This window comes from Rhinopithecus bieti, unplaced genomic scaffold (genome assembly GCF_001698545.2).
Source record: "Rhinopithecus bieti isolate Rb0 unplaced genomic scaffold, ASM169854v2 scaffold_13558, whole genome shotgun sequence".
NCBI lineage: Eukaryota > Metazoa > Chordata > Mammalia > Primates > Cercopithecidae > Rhinopithecus > Rhinopithecus bieti.
This window is the reverse complement of record NW_016808198.1, coordinates 1,204,525-1,226,656: the sequence shown is the minus strand read 5'-3', so window position 1 is coordinate 1,226,656 and position 22,132 is coordinate 1,204,525. Positions and strand designations below refer to the sequence as shown.

Below are 22,132 nucleotides of genomic sequence, written 5' to 3'. Positions count from 1 at the left end.
CCTGTATTTAGAAATCATCCATTTGAGAAGTCCGGATTACGTGTCCCCCACACCTTAAAGATTATGGAAATGAGAAATATCTTCTCTTTTATCAGAATGTATTTGGAAAGTTCATCCATAGCTCTGTGAACCCCCAAATATTGCATGAAAAACATTTTTTGGGCCAGGTGTGGTGACTCATGCCTGTAATCCCAGCACTTTGGGAGGCAGAGGCAGGTGGATCACCTGAGGTCAGGAGTTCAAGACCAGCCTGACCAATAAGGTGAAACCCCATCTCTACTAAAATACAAAAATTAGCTGGGCGTGGTGGCAGGCGCCTGTAGTCCCAGCTACTCAGGAGGCTGAGACAGGAGAATTGCTTGAACCCAGGAGGCGGAGGTTGCAGTGAGCCAAATCGTGCCACTGCATTCCAGCCTGCGCAACAGAGTGAGACTCCATCTCAAAAAAAAAAAAAAAAAAAAAAAAAAAAAAAAAAAAAAAAAAAAAAAAAAAAAAAAAAAAAAAATTGCATATGTATATTTTGTGAGATTATGGTTTTCCAAAAGATTCTTAAAGGAGTATATAAACCAAATTCGCTTTAGAACTGCTTCATGATTGTCGAAGTCTCAAATGTTGTCAATTCATTTATAAGTAATTTCACATAATTTTTGGGCGTTTCTTCAAACGTGGGTTTTGAAACCAAAATGTATAATCATCTAAGATTTATTTTAAGGATATAAGATGTCTAGTTTATACTATGGCATTTCTTTCATTTGCACAATTTTGAGAAGTGTTTCTTGCCTCTGAAAAGCAGAGAGGACTATCCAAGTATAATTCCACTTAATTTGACTCCGAGGATTGTAGTTTCTGAGCAGCTGACTGAAAGGACATTTTATAAAGCAGATCTTCTATTCCCATTGTACTATTGTAATTTTGGTTTGTGGCTCAGGCCAAGAGTAGAAGAACCGAACCTCATGTCCCCATCATGTTGCTGTGGGTGGGACTGATGAGTTTTATCAGTGAGCCCTTGTGGGTAGAGCTCTGTCCCAAGTAAATAAAACCAGGGGTCTTCCTGCCCTCTAGGCACTTATCATTTAGTTGGGGAGACAAAACATGCATTCAATATATATGCGGTTTTTTTTCCCAATAAGCCACACTATAAACTGGAAAAATCTAGAGAATGTATACAGATTTCATTAGCATACAAAAATGTCTATGGTGAACAATGCTCTCGATTATGGTATGTCATACGATGAATTTATGGATCTATTGTCTGATTTGTCAATGTTCATTCTTCAAAATAGGCCCATTGAAAAAACTGAGTTATTTTGAAGGACAAATTTTACGACTAATTTTTTTTTCTTTCATAAACTATGCAGAATTGTTATTTAGAAGATTTGCCAAATTTAGAGACTTCGGCGATGTAAATAATTGGCCTTCTTGTCACAGTCTTCTGTTTATAAGTAGATGAAGAATGTTTTCTTTCCTGTAAGGTAGAGAGAGAGGAAAAAAACTATATATATGTATATATATATGAACACACACACACATACACACATTTATATACACACATAGCATATATGAAGTTTAGTAGAATTTGCTATTGAAAAAAATTATCAGAATAGGTGCATTAAAGCTTGATAGGGTTTGTAAAATTTATAGAGGCATCCCCTCAAGGCCTGATGTGAGTTATGAAATCTAATTTTGTTTTCATAGCTCTGTGATAAAATTTTATCAATGTTATAAAAGGGGTCTTTACTAAGACTGACCGGAAATCTGAACTATCTGGCCAGGCAATAAAAACACATTCCTTAGCAGCAAAGTGTCAGACAAGCAAGGTTTAACTAAAATTGATCGATAAGTCTTCCTTTTACAGTTGAGTGCATTCACTTTACCTCATAGGATAATAGTTTTTTTTTAATGGTTTTTCCATTAATATCAGACATCAGTGTTAGTAAGGAACAAGAAAGACATAAAAGAGAGAGGCATGCCATCAAGAAAGAATGTTGCAATCTTTAATGGTAGGGCACTTGTGCTATGACAAAGGCTTATGTGGGTGAGGTTTGGGGATTTTTGTTACTGATTATTACAGGTTGAACTGCATTCCTCCAAAATTCACATGTCAAAATTCTAACCCCCAGCACCTCAGGATGTGATCTGATTTGGAAATAAGATCATTGCAGATGTAATTAGGTAAGATGAAGTCACACTAGAGTAGGGTGGGTCGCTAATCCAATATCACTGATGTCCTTTCAACAATGGGAAACATCTGAACCCAAGGACACAGGAAGAATGTCACATAAATATGAAGGCAAGGATCGAGGTGATGCTTCTACAACCCAATAAATGCCAAAAGATTGCCAGCTATTCTTAGTTTGTTCAGGTTTCTTTCATGAAATAGCTTAGACTAGGTAGCTTAGAAACAAGACAAATTTATTTCTCACAGTTCTGGAGGCTGGGAAGTCCATGATCGAGGTGTTGGCAGATTTGGTGTCTAGTGAGGGCTTGCTTCCTGGTTCATATGGTGCCTGGTTCCAATGGTGGCTTATTGCTGTGTCCTCACATAGTGGAAGAGTCATGGCAGCTCTCTTGGGCTTACTTCATAAGGGCACTAATTCCATTCATGAGGCTACTGTCCTCATGACTTAATTAGCCCCTAAGAGTCCCAGCTCTTACTACTATCACATTGAGGATTGGGTTTCAACATATGAATTTTGGAGGGACACAAATACTCAGTCCACAGCACCAGCAAACCATCAGAATCCAAGGAGAGGTATGGCACAGATTCTTCCTCATAGCCCTCAGAAGGAATCAGTACTGCCAACACCTTGATCTTGGACTTCTAGCCTCCAGAACTGGGAGACAATACACTTCTGTTGTTTAAGCTACCCGTCTTGTGGTACTTAATTATGGCATCTACTGTGGTCTGCTATGACTTCCAAAATTCATGTTCTGTAAACTGACTCCCCAATGCAACAATGTTGGGAAGTGGGGCATTTTGAGAGGTATTTGGGTCATGAGGGATTTACCCTCATAAATGGATTAATGCTGCTATAAAAAGGGCATGTGAGAGTGGGTTGCTTTCTCTTTTCCTTCTACCTTCTGCCCTGTGGGGAAGCAGTAAGAAGACCCTCACCAGACACCAGTGCCTTGATTGTGATCTTGGGCTTCCCAGCCTTCAGAACTGTGAGAAATAGACTTCTCTTCTCACACCTTGGGTTGGGCATCCAAATGTAGCTTACCTTGCCTAACTCAGTTGTCATCAGGAAAGTCATCCAAATAAGCAGCAACTAAACCATAAAAACGATCACTTCAAGGTATCTAATGAACTCATTTTCAGAATTACCAAGACCACATCTAACATTTCTATTGCACTGAAAACTTACAAGGGGTTTCTAGGGAACCTAAATGGAAAACACAGGCTTTGAGGTTAGGCAGATTTGGGTATAAATCCCAATTCTGCCACTTATTGGCTGGTGCCTTTGGCAAAGATATTTTACTTCTTCAAAGCCCAGCTTTCCCATCTGTAAAATGTAAAAGTAGTAGAAGAAATATCTCCTTCATAGGGTGGTTGTGAATACTGAATGAGACAGACAACATTTATGTAAAAGTCCAATATGGTGCCTGGTACAGGTAGACACTCTAAAAATCTTAGTGTGCTTCTCTCTCTGTGTTGATGATCTCATTTGAGTCTTATAACAAGCAACTTTCCCAAGACTGCAGGAAGGTAAGACTCAAGCCAGGGCTTTGTCTCCAAGTCCAGGAATCTTTCCCTGGAAGGAGCCACCTCCAGGCCTTGGCTACCACAAAGTCATGCTATGACCTCCCTCTGTTGCTCTGGTGAGATTTAAATTGGGCTTCTGAAGGTGAAGGTGAGCCCATATGCAGATCCTGGTGAGCACCTGTAGAAAGGACCTACTAAGCAGACGAACTTCCAGGAATCAGCTGGAAGAGACAGAGAGAAAAAAATAAAATCATATCTTCCTAATCATATCTTATCACTGAATTAGAATCAGACTTTTAAAACTGGATGCAACTTGAGAGGAATCTGCTCTTTTCATTTTCTAGAAGAGGATGTAGCAGCTTATATGGTCCCTCAGACAGTCAGCATCAAGTTGGATGATCTCATGAATCCCAGTCCAATGTTCCTTCCATTCTAATTAGTGTCCTGAATACCCGCAATGTCAGCTCAAGAATGGAAGAACCAGAGTAGATCCAAAGATACGTAAAATAGTCTCAGAATAAGCCTTTGTCATTGAAGAGAAATGTGGCTTTAGTGGAATCAAGATGCTTCCTAACTCTGATTCTTATACCAAGACAAAGTGAAGGTGGATTTCAAAATGGTGCTATAACTGAAATGTAGTAGAGGGGGAGGGGTACATCAGTGCTCTCTCATACCTGCTTTTTTTTTTTTTGGATATGGAGTCTCATTCTGTTGCCCAGGCTGAAGTGCAGTGGTGTGATCTTGGCTCACTGCAGCCTCCGCCTCCCGGGTTCCAGCGATTCTCCTGCCTCAGCCTCCCAAGTAGCTGGGATTACAAGTGCCCACCACCACACCCAGCTAATTTTTGTATTTTTAGTAGATATGGGGTTTCACCATGTTGGCCAGGCTGGTCTTAAACTCCTGACCTCAGGTGATTTGCCCACCTTGGCCTCCCAAAGTGCTAGGATTACAGCATGAGCCACCAGGCCCAGCCCATACCTCCTCTTTAGAGAGGGTAAAGTTTGCTCATCTGGGCCTGTAGCACCCAGGAGCTCCTGAAAGAGCTCATGGCAGTTTCAGAGTAGACAGAGGATATGAGAAGCAGTGACTCTTGTTTGGAAATCTTCTAAATTGGCTGACTCCCATTTACATGCTGTTTCTGGCAGCAGAGATCAGTCTGGGTCACCTCTATGCCACTGAGTAAATATGCTCAAAATTATTACTATTTCAGACAAATGTTTAACTGTTCTCAGATTATCTATGACACCCTAGGCCAAAGTCACAGCAATCTAACCTGGGAGTGAGTTTACTTTACTTTGTGATTTATGGAATGAGAATTCTGGGTGCTCTGTGGGACTAATTTAATACGAAACATTCAGATGTCTGTCTTATAATGCCATTCATCTTTCCTTAGCCTGCCTGCACCAGGGAGCATGTGGTTCAGAGAGCAGCCTCTCCCTTCTCAGCTACAAATCATCATGCTTGTGAAAGGGGGTGACAAGTCTTCCCTTCTAAGCCAGTCTGCCTGCAACCGAGGGTCTGTCTGGGCTCTGATGGAAGAAAAGTGTTTTCCACTCTAACAGGCTGTTGGAGTGTTTTGAAAGTACAGTTGGCAAAGTAGGATTCCTAGTCAACATTGCTTTGGTTTGCCTTTTGGTGAAGGGAATTTAGTCAGTCTATACTGTCTTATCAACAAATGTAGATTTGTTTTATAAGAAAGCAGTGTGATGTTCTATGGATTGACATAATGCATGTGAGAAGAAAGTTCTACAAAAATCTAAACTCTCATTCAGTGTAGTACTTATATTTGAAAAGCAGATATTTCAATGCATGGCTAAAAGGAACAAAATAAAACTTTTAAACCAACAAGTGACCCTAAATCTCGCATTCATCCAACAAATATTCATGAATACCTGCTATGTAGTAAGGGCTATTCAGGTACTGGGGACACAATTCTGAACATTCTGCTTTCAAGGAGTTTGCAGACCAGTGAAAGAAATGTCATGTTCACAGTGGTAAGTCCTACAGGTGTGAGCAACAGGTACAGGGGGAGCACATGGAAGATAGTTCCCCACACAGTCATATTAAATGACATGCGAAAGCTGCAGGAAGAAAATGTTCAAAATCATGGAAGTAAGAGAGAATATACAATCTTGGGGAATGGGGGAAAGTTTAGAATGGGTGGAGTGGAGAACTCTGTGAGCAAAGGGCTGAGAACCCAGACTGCAGAGCCAGGGGAGCTCCAGATTCCAAAGGCCTTTGGGCACATGGGAAGGAGTTTGAACTTCATTTTGATGGCAACAGGGGCCACTTAAGCTCTCTTTTTTTTTTTTTTTTTTTTTGAGACGGAGTCTTGCTCTGTCGCCCGGCCTGGAGTGCAGTGGCCGGATCTCAGCTCACTGCAAGCTCCGCCTCCCGGGTTTACGCCATTCTCCTGCCTCAGCCTCCCAAGTAGCTGGGACTACAGGCGCCAGCCACCTCGCCCAGCTAGCTTTTGTATTTTTTAGTAGAGACGGGGTTTCACCGTGTCAGCCAGGATGGTCTCGAACTCCTGACCTCGTGATTCGCCCGTCTCGGCCTCCCAAAGTGCTGGGATTACAGGCTTGAGCCACCACGCCCGGCCATAAGCTCTTTAAGTGAGGAAGTGACATGATATGATTCTTATTCTAGAAAGATCATTCTGGCTACAACTTTGACAAAGAATTCGATAGAAGCAAGGCCCTGGGGGGTGGTGTGCAATGACTAGTTGGAAAATTATCTCAGTGAGTGGTGGCAGTGGTCTGAAGTCAGATAGGGTAAGTAAACAACTTTGAAGTATTTACAAAAATCCTATAAATGAATCCCATTTTACTCATATTAACAGTTGTATGCTTGTGCAAATGAAAATCAACCTCTGCCGTCAAGTCATTTCCTGAGCGAGGTAGAGTCCTATTGACCCTGGTATGTGCTGCTGCTGCAGTGCCCCTATTGCTGGCGAAAACTCCCTGAGAAGTCTCTTGAAGACATAGCTTTGGTTAAATGTATAGATATGGCCCATATCAACCTTCCCATGGGAGCTAGGTGTTACCTAATGGATAACACTGCTCCATGGGTGTCCTAGAGAATAACAAGGATTTACAACTCAAAACACAGCAGACCACTGTCACACTCAGTGAACAGAACTCATATTTTAACATTAGGAAAGCTGTTAGCAAGTCTGGCCTTTGAGAGTGGGGTAGGAGGAGAGAGAGTAATAAAAATAAAAATTCACAATGGGATTTATCCTATCAAAATGACTACATTAAACGAGAGGCAAGGAAAGGTCTGATAAAAAGGGTTTGACACTGGGATTGATTTGAAAAAATTTCCTGAATGCCAATCAGAGAGTGTCTTGAATTTTACCAATCTCTGCAACATCCACTTCTTTAGACAGACTTGATTATGTTCAGAAGTGTTACTTAAGATCTCAAATGGTATTAATCCTGATACTGTCATCAAAGTCACAGATTCTAACCTCAATTTTGTGTCAGCTGCTTAGAAAATAACATCAAGGTCACCCCACCAAAGTCAGTTTTAAGTGCATACCCAAGGGCAGGCCTCTCACTGACTGATTAGGAATAGTGACAGCGTAGCTGATCCTATCGCTAATTTCTTCCTCAGTGGTGAAGGGAGAAAAGAACCATAACAATGGCAGAAATACATGTCTATGCTAACAATGCTATGTTCACAGCTTCCTAAGGAGAGATCAGTCCACACTGTTCCTTATGTAGGGAAACTGTGCTTTGCGTCATGTGTCCCTGACATCCTAATCTAAAGGAATGAGTAAAAGCCATCCATTCAATCTTCTGTTAGAAGACACAAAGAAAGTAGTTCAGATGGTACAGTGACGCTGAAGCCAAAATAAATATGAAGAGAAGGCAGGAAAAAATATAAACAGAAGCCACGAAGCAACAGAAGCCATGAGTAGGCAGGTGCCATATCTTAGTGTACAACAGAAGAGCCCTCGGAGAAGTAGAAAGTTCACCTGAGGACCAAGAAGCACAGAGAAACAGGGAAGTCAAGAGCAGGAATGGCAGACTACTGGGGTGGCCACTGGGACCCAGATAGGCATGCGTCTTGAACAGAGGCCACCGTGAAGCCTGTTTGCTGGGCTTTCCTGTGCTTCCTCACTTCCTTGTTAATCCTTCCAACAAACCTCCATCACCAGTGGTAAACTGAGTGAGTGTCTGTAACTTGAACAAGCCTAACTTAATACACAGTGTCTAGTCCAACATTCACATTTGTTCTCTTTACTGGCTTCCCACTGCACTATCTACCTATCTCCCTCTCTCTCTCTCTATCTTTTTATATAGCACTTATATTATTCCAGCTTGATATATATATATCAAGCACTGATATTATTTCTGTGACATTTAAAATAGCAAGATTTTATCAGCACTGAAGGCAGTTTAATTAACATGGGGAGCTTCAGCACCTCAAACCCACTCGTTTCGCCTTCCAATATCTGGGTCCTAGTTATAATCTCTGGGTGGTTAGTTCTGACTCAATAATATTTCCATCATTTCTTAAGGGAATTATGGTGATAAAACATGAGTACACTTAGTATATTGAGTACACTTAGTATATTAAGTACACTTAGACACACACATACATATATACACACACACATATACACACATATATATACACACACACACACATACACACACATACATATATATAGATTGCAGTGGGAAGCCAGTAAAGAGAATTAATGTGAATGTTGGACTAGACATTGCATATTACATTAAGCTTGTTCAAGTTATATATATAAAGTGCACTTTTATATATATATAATCTCCCAACTCCTTAGCACTACCTACAGAGCCCTCACAATCAAGCCCATGCATGCCCCTTCAAGCTCATCTTGTGCCTGTTACTCCAACATTCTAGGCCTATCCAAGCAGTCACAACTATTACATTCACCTTTGCATGCCCAGCAACTAGAACAGTTCTAGTGTTGTGTGTGTGTGTGTGTGTGTGTGTGAGAATTAGTTCTTTTAAGAAAAGTAGCCATGAAGTTCTTGAAATACAGCCAGTCTGAATGGAGATGTGCTGTAAGTATAAAATACACACAGGATGTGGAGACCTTAGAACAATAACAAACAAAGAAATATGCCTCAATAATTTTACATTGATGATATGTTGAAATGCTAATACTTTGGATATATTCAGTTGAATAAAATATAGTATGAAAATGTACTTCACACATTTCTTTTAACTTTTCTAAAAATGTGGCTACTAGAAAATTTCAAATTACCCATGTGGCTCCTGTGATCTTTCTGTTAGACAGTGGCTACTTTAGACTTTCCTTTGGTAGCTTGAGCATGCCACGCTCTTTCCTGATTCTCACCTCTGCCTGTTCCTTACCACAACCCTCACTCTGCTTCTTTTCATTTGGAATGGCTGATTCATTCTTGTCTTTTAGCTTAACTGTCACTTCCTCATATAAGGCTTTAAACATGCCATTCATTAAGTATGTCACCCCTACCTCCCCTCCAGTTATTCTCTAACTGAGCTTGGTTTCTTTCATAAGACTTAACACAGTGTGTGACTATTTATTACACATAATTATTTTATGTGGGTATTTAACTTCTAAATGCCTCTCCTCCCCAACACACAGCATGAGCCCCACAGGGACAGGGATCACATCTGTCACATTTACCTTTGCATAACCAGCACCTAGAACAGTGAGTGCCTGAATATATATATACACATATATTTTTTTCATATATATATATTCATGCATATACCATGTATATACCAGCTGATCTCTCTCTCTCTCTCTCTCTCTCTCTTCTGCATATATATACACACACAGTTTTAACATTGGGAAAGCTGTTAGCCGGGCTGGCTTAGAGAGTGGAGTAGTAGAAGAGAGAGTAATAAAAATCAAAATCCACAGTGGGACTTATCCTATCAAAATGACTACACTAAACAAGAGGCAAGGAAAAATTTAAACTTTTATATTTGTATATAAAATGTACAAATATATAAAAACATGTGCGTGTGTGCAGAGAGAGAGAAAAGAGAGAGACAGAGAGAGAGAAACAAACTGGTATATACATGAATTAGGTGTTAGAAAAACTAATTTTCTTTGTATTCTCTGTTTTCCAAGGAAAGTGTCTGTCTTCTAAGTAAAGTGTCTGTCTCTCAAGCTATATGGATTTCATTGATGTGGCAAGAGAACTACCTTAAAAATTCATTTTTCTAAGATAATTTGTTACTGAACTGAAATAATATCCTGTGGATTTTCACACTCTTGGGTGAGCCTGCCAGGGATGCAGGTGCTCAGACTTCCATGTTGACTAGACATGGAAGGGCAAACAGAAAAGAGGCAAACAGAAAAGAGAGGTTCAAGTAACTCCTTCACAGGAGAAAAAGCAATGATGGAAAATAGAAATCCTGTCCTTGTTCCAAAGCTCTCCTTTGTACATATAAAAATGTATAAGAAAACTCCAGGAAGCTGGTTATTTTCCCCACCCTCAAAAGTACTCTGCTCCATGATATATGTACTACAGCACTGATATTCTTTCTGTGACCTTTAAAATAGCAAGATTTTATCAGCATCGAAGGCAGCTTAATGAACATGGGAAGCTTCAGCACCTGAAACTCACTTGTTTAGCCTTCCAATGTCTGGGTCCTAGTTAAAATCTCTGGGTGGTTATTTCTGACTCAAGAACATTTCCATCATTTCTTAAGGGAACTGTGATGAGAAAACATGAGGCTATTTAGACTCAAACACTCACATACAAAGTAAATGTTTCACTGTCTTCATAGCCCCTGAATGCAGACTTCATTCTTAAGACTGGTACTTATCACTTGGGCCATGCCCTGCTTATAATAAACAGCGCTGTCCCTGGCAGGCCCAAAACTCTTGGCAAAGTTTTTTACACTGTGGTCATGACGGCGCTTCTTCCCAGGTGCTTGTTAAAATGCAGATTCCTTATACCACCTCAGGCATACAGATTATAACCAGTGCTGGGACCAAGCCTGGAAATCTGTATTTTATCTAGCACACCAGGTGTTTCTGGTGCACACTCAAATTTGAGAATCATATTAAGGAAGTATCTCTTGCCAATACACAAATCGTTCCAGGAAACAGTTTTTACTTTTTAAATGAAAGATGGGATTTAAAGACTCTTAGAGGAGAAAGGCCAGGAAGACGGGAAAAGGCCAAGAGGCAGGAAAAGGCCAAGAGGCCAAGAGGGAGGAGGGAAGAGGGAGAAAAAGTAATGGAAATGAGACCAATATAATCAGATTTTAGATTTTTAGAGGCACTAACCTAGGAGCCCTGGGAAGTTCCCTCCTCTCCTCTACCCCTCTCCAGCATAGTCGCTAAGTAAAGGACAGTGCCCTTCAGGAAATTTCCTTTAAAACACAGCTTCCGGTGGTGGCACCAGAGATGACCACCCAACTGCCTCAGTTGGTCTGACAGAGCTGACATTCCTGAGTATGTGCACCTGAGCTAAAACGCTAATATCAGCTTCCAATGTTGAAATTACTGCTCTAGGACTGACAAGCTAGGACCTGATAGGTCCAACAGCTCGACTGAAGCTTGTATCTGCCTGCAAGCCCACAGAGGGATACCACAGACAGTGAGCAATAGCACATCCTATTCAGAATCACCATTTTACTTGCCATAGATATAGAATTTCTCATCACCTTTCTTCCTCTCTCCAACCCAGTTGCATCATGGGCATATACATTTCCTCTGTCATATATTTCTGTTTATACATTTGGTACAGGGTGACAGCCTATGGATAGTAGTTTCATAATCCAGACTCGTCGAATTAGACAATGCTATAGCTGGCAGCAGGCACCCACTGAATACCTACAGTTGCACAGTCCATTTACTTTCATCAGCTTTCTCCTGAGTGGTCTTTGTTGATCTTGCTTTATAGTTGCTTATGGCCACTCAGCCCCAAACCATACCATTTATGCAGAATTCTAATTTGTGTTGAGAACAAACCTGTTACTCTTTCTTTCTACTTACTTGGCCTCATGGAGGGGACAAGGGGTTGAGATATATTCAAAGCCAGGAGGGAACCAGAACCAGTGGTTCAGTAGAAACAACTGAGAATCACCAGAGTCTAAATTTCCCATAACTGGGGACATTTGCATCTGATTTTGTGATGTACTGGAATAATGCAGATTTGTGTGTTTTGATCATTCGCTTCCAAATGATGCAAAAAAAAAAAAAAAAAAAAAAATGCTGCCATGGCGAATCACAAATCTCTCAATGGCACTCAGCACACCTGGGCTATTATTGAAGGTTAGCTCACAAATGCTGCAACAGCCAGGAGCCACAATTTCTAAGTGAGTCTCTGACAAAAGAGAATACATTTATATTTATCCTTCTGCTGTCATTTGATTGTTCCTTTGTTTTTTTAATTAGAAAAACAATATTTAGTTATGATAAACAATCAAGGAAAAAAACAGAGATTTAGGGTTATTGCCCTTCAAAGCTACCTTTGCATTTTGAATCATTACTAATATATCCTGTTTTACAAAGCTGACATAAGCATCCAGATAAAATGCTTCTTATTTATAAATACTGTTAGTTATTCTCAGAAAGACTGCCAGACTTTCAGGCATATTGCTTTTAGTTTACTTGCTTAGAAACATGCAACTTTACCCTAACAGTTAATCAGGCCACAAAAGCTAGAGGGGTGGGCAGAAAAATTCAGTTCTCCTGAGGAAAATCCCAAATGCTTCTACACTGTTGATTAACATCTGGATCACCTTAAGGGTGTTTGTGAACCAGCAGGAAATAAATTTTTGGAGAAGGCCATGGACTTAGGGATGGTTGCTTTAGTATTTAATAATAAATCGTTTTCAGTTGATAGAAAAATACTGAAATCTGACTTATATATATGAGGCTGATTCAAATTTGATAAACATGTTCCTGAAGGAAATTACTGCATTTATTAAAAGCCTAGAATGGCTGAACAGAATTGCAATGGTCTTATCCTACAATCCTTGCTGAAGGTAGAGAAACTGCTCCACAGTCCACCTTTCAGCCAACCAAAGAGGAAGGTCAAGAGTAAGGAAAGAGCAGGGCTGTTTTTAGTCTAAGCTAAAAGTGGCTATGAACTACCAAGATACCCAGGGCTAGCTGTCGTCTACAAAGTAAGTGTTGCTGCCTTGCTGGTAAAATGTGATGTGTTGATGACTGTTACATTACATCTAAAATCCCATTTACTACTAATAGAAAAGCTCAGTTAAGACTTTTGCCTTATGTCTCCTGGTGCTTGATACAGCATTGTGTGATATTACCAATTTTCGCTTCAGGCATATTCACATGCAACAGTGACGACTTCACGAGAATTTGCACATTTGATCCAGGGTGAAATTATACCGTTTTCATAGCAAATCAACTTTTCCCTGGCAGGAAAGTGATAGGTACTTTTGCACCTAGAGAGATGTCTTCGTTTTCAAGGAATGAAAAAAAAAATGGTCGATAGAGGCATTGAGATTGAGTCATTCTAGGGAGAGGCCCAACTGGCAAGAGTCCTCTTGGCTCCCTTTCCAATGGGGAGCAAGTTTTTTAACCCTTCTTGTTTTGACTTTCTTGCTTTAAAAAAAGAAAGAAAGAAAGAAAGAAAAGGCAAAACAGAAGTCACATGCAATCTTTTTCTCCTATATGGCACGCAGCTTCATTGGAATACCTTCACATCTCTAACATCGCACAACATATAGAGAAAATGTCTGTAAAAGAGCAAATTGCTGTTGATGTAACGTGAAATTTCACCTCAATGTGCTTTGCTTTTAGTGGTGTCAGAGGCAGCAGGAATTTATTCATGCAGCCCTACTGATTTGCAGACTGGAAGTAAATACTAGGCGTTTTGCAGCGATTTCCAAGAGCCCCCTTCAGTAGAAATGATATACTGCCTTCCTGCATCACATTAAAGTGGAGGATTGAGAAGTGAGCCCAGCTGAGCCATTCTGTACACACCTAGCCAGAGTGCAATTTATATTCATATAGAGTTGTGAGTGGTTTTCAGAGGAAGACAGGGAAGAAGAGCATTTCTCTGGAAATTTTTCACCAAACGCAGAAACTAAACTCTGATTTCTCACTGCCATTTTTTTTTTTAATGGTTCTTTCTTCTTGTAAATTCTTCCCTTCCTGTAGGATTAATACCTAAGACTGCTAGGGATCTCTCCTGATTTCTTTTTTAAAATAAACCTACCATAATTTTTATTTTAAATAGTGCATATATCCTTTCCCTAAGTTTTTGTATTGAGGACCAAGTCTATGACTTTTGATCACTGGGCATGTATTGGGAATTGCCAAACTTTACTCTCAGGAACAGAATCTAACTGTACCCCATAAAAGGTCCTGCACTGTTACTACAGGTGAAACTGATGAGAAATTGGAGAAGAAAGGATTGATTTGTGTGGCATTTGGTGGCCACCAGCCGTTTGATTTGTATTCAGTATACTAAGGATTTTAATACGGAGGTTTGGAAAATATAGTGGCCGAGCCAGAAAGTATCAGCTAGGGTCAAATTTAGTGTTTAGTGGTCAGAGTCTTTTTGTATTATCAAATATTCCATATATGGAACATATTTTCTATTTGATGTATGGAATGTTTGATGGAATGTTTGATTATACATAAAAAGCATTTTACATAAGCTATTTGATCCTGTGAAATTATATTTCACTAATGACTAGTAGTTTCCTTTTTTTCTTGGAAGAAAATACACCGATGATAGTTATTTTGCTGGCATTATTTTGTCTAGTTTTGTTGTCTTTCCAGGAACAAATTTGAGGCATCAAATGTCACTTTATGTAAAATGCGGAGGGTAATAACCTTTATAAAAGATTGCATAGGGCTGGGTGCAGTGGCTTATGTCTACAATCCCAGCACTTTGTGATATCGAGGTGGGAGGATTGCTTGAGCTAAGGAGTTCAAGACCAGCCTGGGCAACAAGGCAAAAGCCCATCTCTACAAAAGTATAAATATTAGCTGGGCATAGTGGTGCGTGACTGTAGTCCCATTTTCTTGGGAGGTTGAGGTGGGAGGATCACATGAGCCCCGGGAGGTCAAGGGTGCAGTAAGCTGTGATCGTGCCACTACACTCCAGCCTGGGCGACAGAGCAAGAACCTGTCTCAGAAAAGAAAGGGGGAAACTGCATGAAAATAAAAGAGATAAATAATCATAATGTCATAACAAACATGACTATGTGCACATAGCTATACCAGCAAAATATAGCAGAAAATCCAATGGTTCTGATAGAAGTTAATTGTGGAGATGTGCCAGAGACAGCAGCTTTGTGGATGGTGACACCACAATGTCTGTGGCTTGAGGGCCCTGCTGCCTTCGGATTCTGACATAATTTGCTCTGATCTCCATCAGTTGTTTTAACTCTGTTAAAAAAAAAAAAAAGAAAGAAGAAGAAGAAGAAGAAGTTGAGAGACAAGTCAATGCTATAGAAAAGAATTAAAAGTCCACAATGATGAAAAACTTGAAGACCCCTCACAAATCCTTGGCTCCCACCCTGGGCTCTCTCATTACAACTTCGACTTCTTATCACATCAGATATGTGTTAATAGTCTTTGGATGGCTAGAGAGTGGAAGTTGCTAGAGAGGACTTCTTTCCAGGTTTATTACTAAGCCTGAATTGGAAGTTAACCTAGGGCTGGTCTAAAAATTGGACCCACTGAAAAGATAGAAAGCAGCAGTGAGAACAGTGTTCAGATTTTATGGCAAATGGCATAAAACACTCTTTTAATTTCGTCAGGGGTTTGTTTTGAAAGAAGCCATTCTAATAGCTTCTGGTTTGTTTTGCAAAATCCAATTGATTCTTTTAAAAACCCAATGTGATTCTTTGATGACTAACTTTCACATACTAAATGTTCTTTGGTATTATAATGCATAAAATAAGTTATTATAGAGTGGTTTTGAAACTCCCAGACTGCTTTATTTTCTTCCTACATACTTAAGCCAGTAGGTCACAGAAAAATCATGAGTGGAATGATTAATTAATTAAATGTCCCTTAATGGATATAGGCATATAGTTGCATTTCTATCTTTTCTTTTTTAAAGCATTCTGAATATTTAGATTTCTAATAAATGATTATTACTAACTTAATTATTTCAGGAAAAAAATAAAATGGCAAGAGTAAAATAAGTTTCTAAAGAACGACTAAATCAGACTTTCTGCAATCAGAGACTTCCTGTAATTTCCTAGAACACATATAGCTCATTGGAAAGAACTGAGACAATAGGAGGAAACCACTAATCCTTTCACCATGAAGGTAACATAGGGAACCTATTGTCACAGGAAAGGAATAAACTTTCATATGATGGTAATCTATATATTTATAGAATTGAAGATGCAAAAATGAACATTCATCTCCATAGCTTTATCAAAGATACACAGAGCTAACATGGAGGCAAATGATAGAAAGAGTAATATTTGCATTTCCATTTTTTTTTCTCGTCCAGTCACAGTTTGTATTGTTGACAAGCTTGTTTCTGTGAAGGCAGCTGACATCTCTGTCTGTCGTTGGATACCCTTTTGACTAGCTTGCCTGAAGCATATTTAGCTTTATTTATCACACAGGCTCAATGAACACAATACTGCAAGGAAGGTGTGGTACAGGCAACAGAAGCCCATCCCAGGAATATGAAAGACTAAGCCCAGATAATGAAGGGACTGGGAAGGTACCTCCTACTAAACACGTTTGCTCACTCTTCGATTGTACTCTAATTATTTCATGTGTGTTCATATTCTTAATTAGATTGAAAACTCTCAGAAGAGGAACCTAGCTTATGTTTATTTTATAACCTACATACTTTGGGGATACGGAAAGCTATTAACTAATACTTACTGATAATAAGAACCTCATCATTGGTGTGTTCTTCTAAGTACCCATGTAGTGAGGGTCACCAAGAGCCAGGGTGATGGGTAGTGATGGGTGATGGGAACAGCAGAAAACAAAGAATAAAAGGACTGGCGCCTCGTCCATAATGTAGGATGGTGCAGGGGGAATATTTGTGGCTTCCCTCAGAACAGTGCTAGGCATCCTAATAAATCCTGTCTCCCTACCTTTTGGTCTCTATTTCTATCCTTTTGTCCCTTCTGGGCAAAATGTAAAGATACAATCGCAACTGTTTTGAAGTTTTTGGTTTGCCTACATTACATATAACATAGTAATAATAATTTTATGGTGACTTCTTAAAAGAAAATATCTACTATTACTAATATAGGAATGCCAGGCAATTCATTACCTAATCTTTTAGTTTCCTTTAGAGTGATAACAATGTTCTTTGGAATCTCCCAAAAATTATATCTTTGCTAATATATACCCACCTACAAAAACAGGCTTTAAATTCATCAGGGTATTTAGGATAAAGAACTAGAATTCATTCAATAACAAATATATGTCCTTTTCAATTTCTGTCATTTATCAAAGAAAATTACCAAGGAATACACAAGATAATAACTCTAGAAAATATTTACTTATTACTAAAGAAACTGCAAACCATTTAATTACTATTAATAAAACATTACGTTTTAAATAATTTGAAAAATAGGAAATCAGTGAAGCTTCACTTTCCTCAGGGTTCATACTAGGGGAATACCTTCAAATGAGGCTCTCGGTATTTCTGCAAATAAGCCCCCTGGATAAGGTTCAAGATTAACTGAAATACGATTGAATTCTCCAGAGCAAATAGTGTTAACACGAGGTTCCAGCACATAAATATATAAATTTAACTTCCATAACATGGAGTAGAAATGCTTGGGGGAGGATAATTATTAAAAATCATTGTGATGGGATATAAGCTCTTCGAAGAGAAGACTGAATGCTTTAATTCTTCAAAAACTTGATGGAAAAGAAAGTATCACACATACCTTTTGGGGTTTTGAAACCATGTCCCATAGACACACAGATGACCATATCTCGCTGTATGTCATCCCAGGACTGAATTGGCTCTCCATCGGGGGTGTACAGTGCTCTAGCTGGGTGGGTCATTTTGAGACGAGAGGAGCAGTCTTGCAGCAGCTGAGACACAGAGGAACAGCCACATTTGAATATGGAATAACACAATATGATCATGTATCAAAGAACCAACTCTTCTAAGAGAACTGTTGTCCCAGTTTGATTATTTGCCCACTGATAGTTAAACATACATATAGAAGGGATGGGAAGAAGGGTATACAAATGTTCCCTAAAGTGCTTAAACAATGAGGAGCTTCAGGACTCTCCAGTGAAGCTTACCTTGTAGTTCCATATTTTTTCATGGAAGAAAACTTCTATTTAAGAAATTCCCTTTTTTTTTTTTTTTTTTTTTTTTTTGAACGGAGGTCGGTCGGCTCTGCCGCCCGGGCTGGAGTGGCTGTGGGCCGGATCTCAGCTCACTGGCAAGGCTTCCACCTTCCCGGGTTTACGCCATTCTCCTGCCTCAGCCTCATGGGAGGGTAGCGGGGACTAACAGGGCGGCCCGCCACCTTCGCCCGGCTAGGTTTTTTGTATTTTTAGTAGAGACGGGTTTCACCCGTTGTTAGCCAGGGATGGGTTCCCGATTCTTGCTGGACGTCCGTGGATCGCCCAGTCTCGGCCTCCCAAAGTGGCTGGGGATTACAGGGCTTGAGGCCCCACCGCCGCCCGGCCAAAAAACAATGTTTTAATGACCAAGGAACTAGAATAACAAAAGGTGAGGAGATCCAGGCTCTGGCCTCTTTGTTACTTCAGACAGGTAACTTTGCTTCAAAAGAGTCTCCTCAATGATAAAATGAAAATTTTGGTCTAACACTTCACTGGCTCTATGATATTATGATTAAAAAGTCTTTTGTTTTCAACTGATACATTTTAAAGCTTCCTAGAGAGGCCTCATTAAACTTTTCTCAATTTGTCTTGAATACTTACTCATAAAAACACATGTAGAGATACAGTGTCAATGGTACTAGAAAGATTAGTCAACATGCTGCCAGACCCTTGAGGGCAATTCCATTAAAATGTGAGTAACACTTTAAGACAAAATCATAAAAGCAAGCAGGAAGAAAGTGAGAGATTTCTACACACCTGCCTGTATGGCTTTCAGCTATTAGAGGGCCAAAAGCCTGTTCCCCCACAATGCAGGTGCCAAGTTCACATCATCCCTCCAAATGACCATCAATACTTCTGTTTATAGATCTGTTTAGAGGCTATAACTCACAACAAGGCAGAATGGCAGGGGTTGGGGCTGGGCATGTTATGACGCCTTGCATCTGGCAAATGCATCAGTAATATGAGCCAAGACAAGAAGAGTGATGGAGCGATGAAATTCAAAAAGTGCAGCTTTTCACCCAGTATTTTGAGTAAGGGACAAATGGATTGAATTTAATAATAATTGAAATTATCCAAAAATATATTCCCCTCTATAGAATAGGATAGTCAGAGAGGACCAACAGGAGAGTAGTCTTAAATGCAGCCTTAGTCCTGCCAAATATCATCCAGTCAGAAGCAATTTGATTAAATACTCTGCATACAAACCAATTCTTCAACTTAAGTGTTGAGGGAGGATTCTGACAGCTCCCAAGCAGATGTCTAGGGTGACCAAAGAGAACTAACCTATTCTGTTATCAAAAGATCTCTGCTTGTACAAGGAAATATAAATAGAAAAATCAACAATAGCAACAATGTAAAGCTTATGAAAATACTGTACAACATAAAAAAGGGTACATTGTACTCAAGGTGAAAATTTTGAAAAAGATTTACAGCAGGAGTACATTTTCAAAATATCTGTGTTGTGTTCCCCCCAAATTCAAAAAATATGACTTCCATAAATATACACACAGATACACACAGAAATGAGACAACCACAGCTTAAAGAAAAGGAGTATTGCTGAGATACAGGAGAGATGCTGAGGCTGCTGATAACAGTGACATTGACTAAAACGTACTGACACATTTCTAGGGACTGTATTTTTCTAAAAGTTCTCAAAAACAATCTAATTTTGTTCTGTGGAAATAATTATTGTCCCCCTTTTGTTGATGAGAAAAATGGAGAACAAAGAGGTTAAATATAATAACCAAAGTTGTATAGCTGCTAGGGAGAGAAGAAATAGGGTTTCAAGTGAGGATGAAGAGAGAGCTGAATGACAAGAGGAGAGAAGGTAAGAAAGAAAAAAGACTCAATATTACAGAAATTCAAATCAGTATTAGGGCAGACTAGGTGGAGAAGATCTCACAGGATACAGAGAAAGGAAAAGAGATAAAGTGTATGAAAGAAAAGTTAAACATTTAGAATGTCAAGACATTAGATATTAAACCTATACATTATTGGCATTACTGGAGAAGAATCTAGAATACATTAACCTTAAGCAATTATCAAAAAATAGAAGAAAACTTTCCTGTTCCAAATAAAGATCCATGTCTTCAGATAAAGTAGGCTGACCTAGGATAAGGCAAAGTTTATGAACAGTATTGTTTCCGTAATTGGTTCCTTCCAGTGGGTTCTTGGTCTCGCTGACTTCAAGAATGAAGCCATGGACCCTCACCGTGAGTGTTACAGTTCTTAAAGATGGTGTGTCTGGAGTTTGTTCCTTCAGATGTTCAGATGTGTCCGGAGTTTCTTCCTTCTGGTGGTCTTGCTGACTTCAGGAGTGAAGCCGCAGACCTTTGCAATGAGTGTTACATATCTTAAAGGTGGCATGTCAGGAGTTGTTTGTTCCTCCTGCTGGGTTCGTGGTCTGGCTGACTTCAGGAGTGAAGCTGCAGACCTCCACAGTGAGTGTTACAGCTCATAAAGGTAATGCAGCCCCAAAGAATGACCAACAGCAAGAATTACTGTGAAGAGCAAAAGAACAAAACTTCCACAGTGTGGAAGGAGATCCCAGCGGGTTGCCACTGCTGGCTGGGGTGACCAGTTTTTGTTCCCTTATTTGGCCCCACCCACGTCCTGCTGATTGGTCCATTTTACAGAATGCTGATTGGTCCGTTTTTACAGAGTGGTGATTGGTGCACTTATAAACCTTTAGCTAGACACAGAGCGCTGATTGGTGCGTTTTTACAGAGTGCTGATTGGTGCATTTACAATCTTTTAGCTAGACATGGTGCTGATTGGTGCATTTACAATCCTTTAGACACAGAATGCTGATTGGTGCATTTTTACAGAGTGCTGATTGGTGCGTTTACAAACCTTTAGCTAGACACAGAGCACTGATTGGTGTATTTACAATCCTTTAGCTAGACAGAAAAGTTCTCCAAGTCCCCACTTGACCCAGGAAATCAAGCTGGCTTCACCTCTCAGTATGACTAAAATTTAAATATTACAGAGCAAAAAATATGGATTTCAAGCATGGGAGAAAAATTCAGTTATATTTACACTTTGTTTTCTGTAACACTGAATACCAAAGAAAGTGAAGCAAAATCTATGAAGTTATGAAGTTTTTAGGGGAAAAGATTTTAACATAAGAATTCTATATCCAGCCAAGTTACAATTTATGATTAAAAGAAACAAATGATGTCCTCCTGTAAACAAAACCTCAGAAGACATATCACACACAAATATTTCAGATTATTAAGAAATGAATCAAATTTCTTGACTATGGGAAAGTCATAATATAAAATGACTAATGTTAAGCATTAAGACTATCAGAACATGATACACCTCCTACAAAAGTAATCAGAAAATAAATGAATTAAAACTTTTAAAATAAGTCTTCGTAGAGGAAAAAAAAAAAAATGTGAAACGACCAAAAAAGGCGGTGGGCAGGAAAAGAAAACCAAAGTATTCTTTCTCATCTTTTTTTTTTTTTTTTTTGAGACAGAGTCTCACTCTGTCTCCTAGGCTGGAGTGCAGTGGCATGATCGGGGTTTGTAATGAAGCCTCGACTTCCCTAGGCTCAGATGATCCTTTCCACCTCAGTCTCCCGAGTATCTGGGACTATAGGCGTGCACCACCACGTCCAGCTAATTTTTGTTTTTGTAGAGACAGGGTTTCACCATGTTGCTGAGGCTGGTCTCAAACTCTTGGGTTCAATCAATCCTCCCACCTCAGCCTCCCAAAGTGTTGAGATTACAGGCATGGGCCAATACACTCGACCTTCTTTCTTATCATTCGTGCAGACAAAAGATGTTGGTTTCTTCTTTTGTGGTTGTTAAGAATTTTTTAATGATTATAAGCAATGCAATAAAACATAAAATCAGATTAAGAGAAATAGTTATTTTAAAGGAGTAAGCAAAATCACCATCATGTGAATTTAATATGACTTCATTCTTAGAAAGCTTAGGTGAATCAAATGAGAAATTAACAAAATAAAACACTTAACAAAGTGTCCAAATACAAAATAAATGTTAAAACATTAATAGTTTATCTGTTCACTGAAAATAGGCATTTTGAAAATACAGTGGGGGGAAATCTATCCCCAAAACAAAATCAACTAGAAATAACAATTATTTAAAAATCTAAGACCCTTGTAAAAAAAAAAAAAAAA

General features: G+C 39.3%; 1 protein-coding gene across 1 annotated transcript in view; it reads right to left on the bottom strand.

Annotated features, from left to right (window-relative positions):
• Positions 1-499: 499 nt before the first annotated feature.
• Positions 500-22,132, bottom strand: part of DCDC1 (doublecortin domain containing 1) — a 393,105-nt gene continuing 371,472 nt past the window's right edge. Inside the window, exons 29-31 of the mRNA XM_017885762.1 lie at positions 17,567-17,717; positions 14,907-15,074; positions 500-1,465 (exon numbers count right to left, since the gene is read on the bottom strand). Of these exons, the coding sequence (XP_017741251.1) occupies positions 14,947-15,074; positions 17,567-17,717 (279 nt within the window). The 3' untranslated portion in view covers positions 500-1,465; positions 14,907-14,946. The remainder of the gene's footprint in view (positions 1,466-14,906; positions 15,075-17,566; positions 17,718-22,132) is intronic.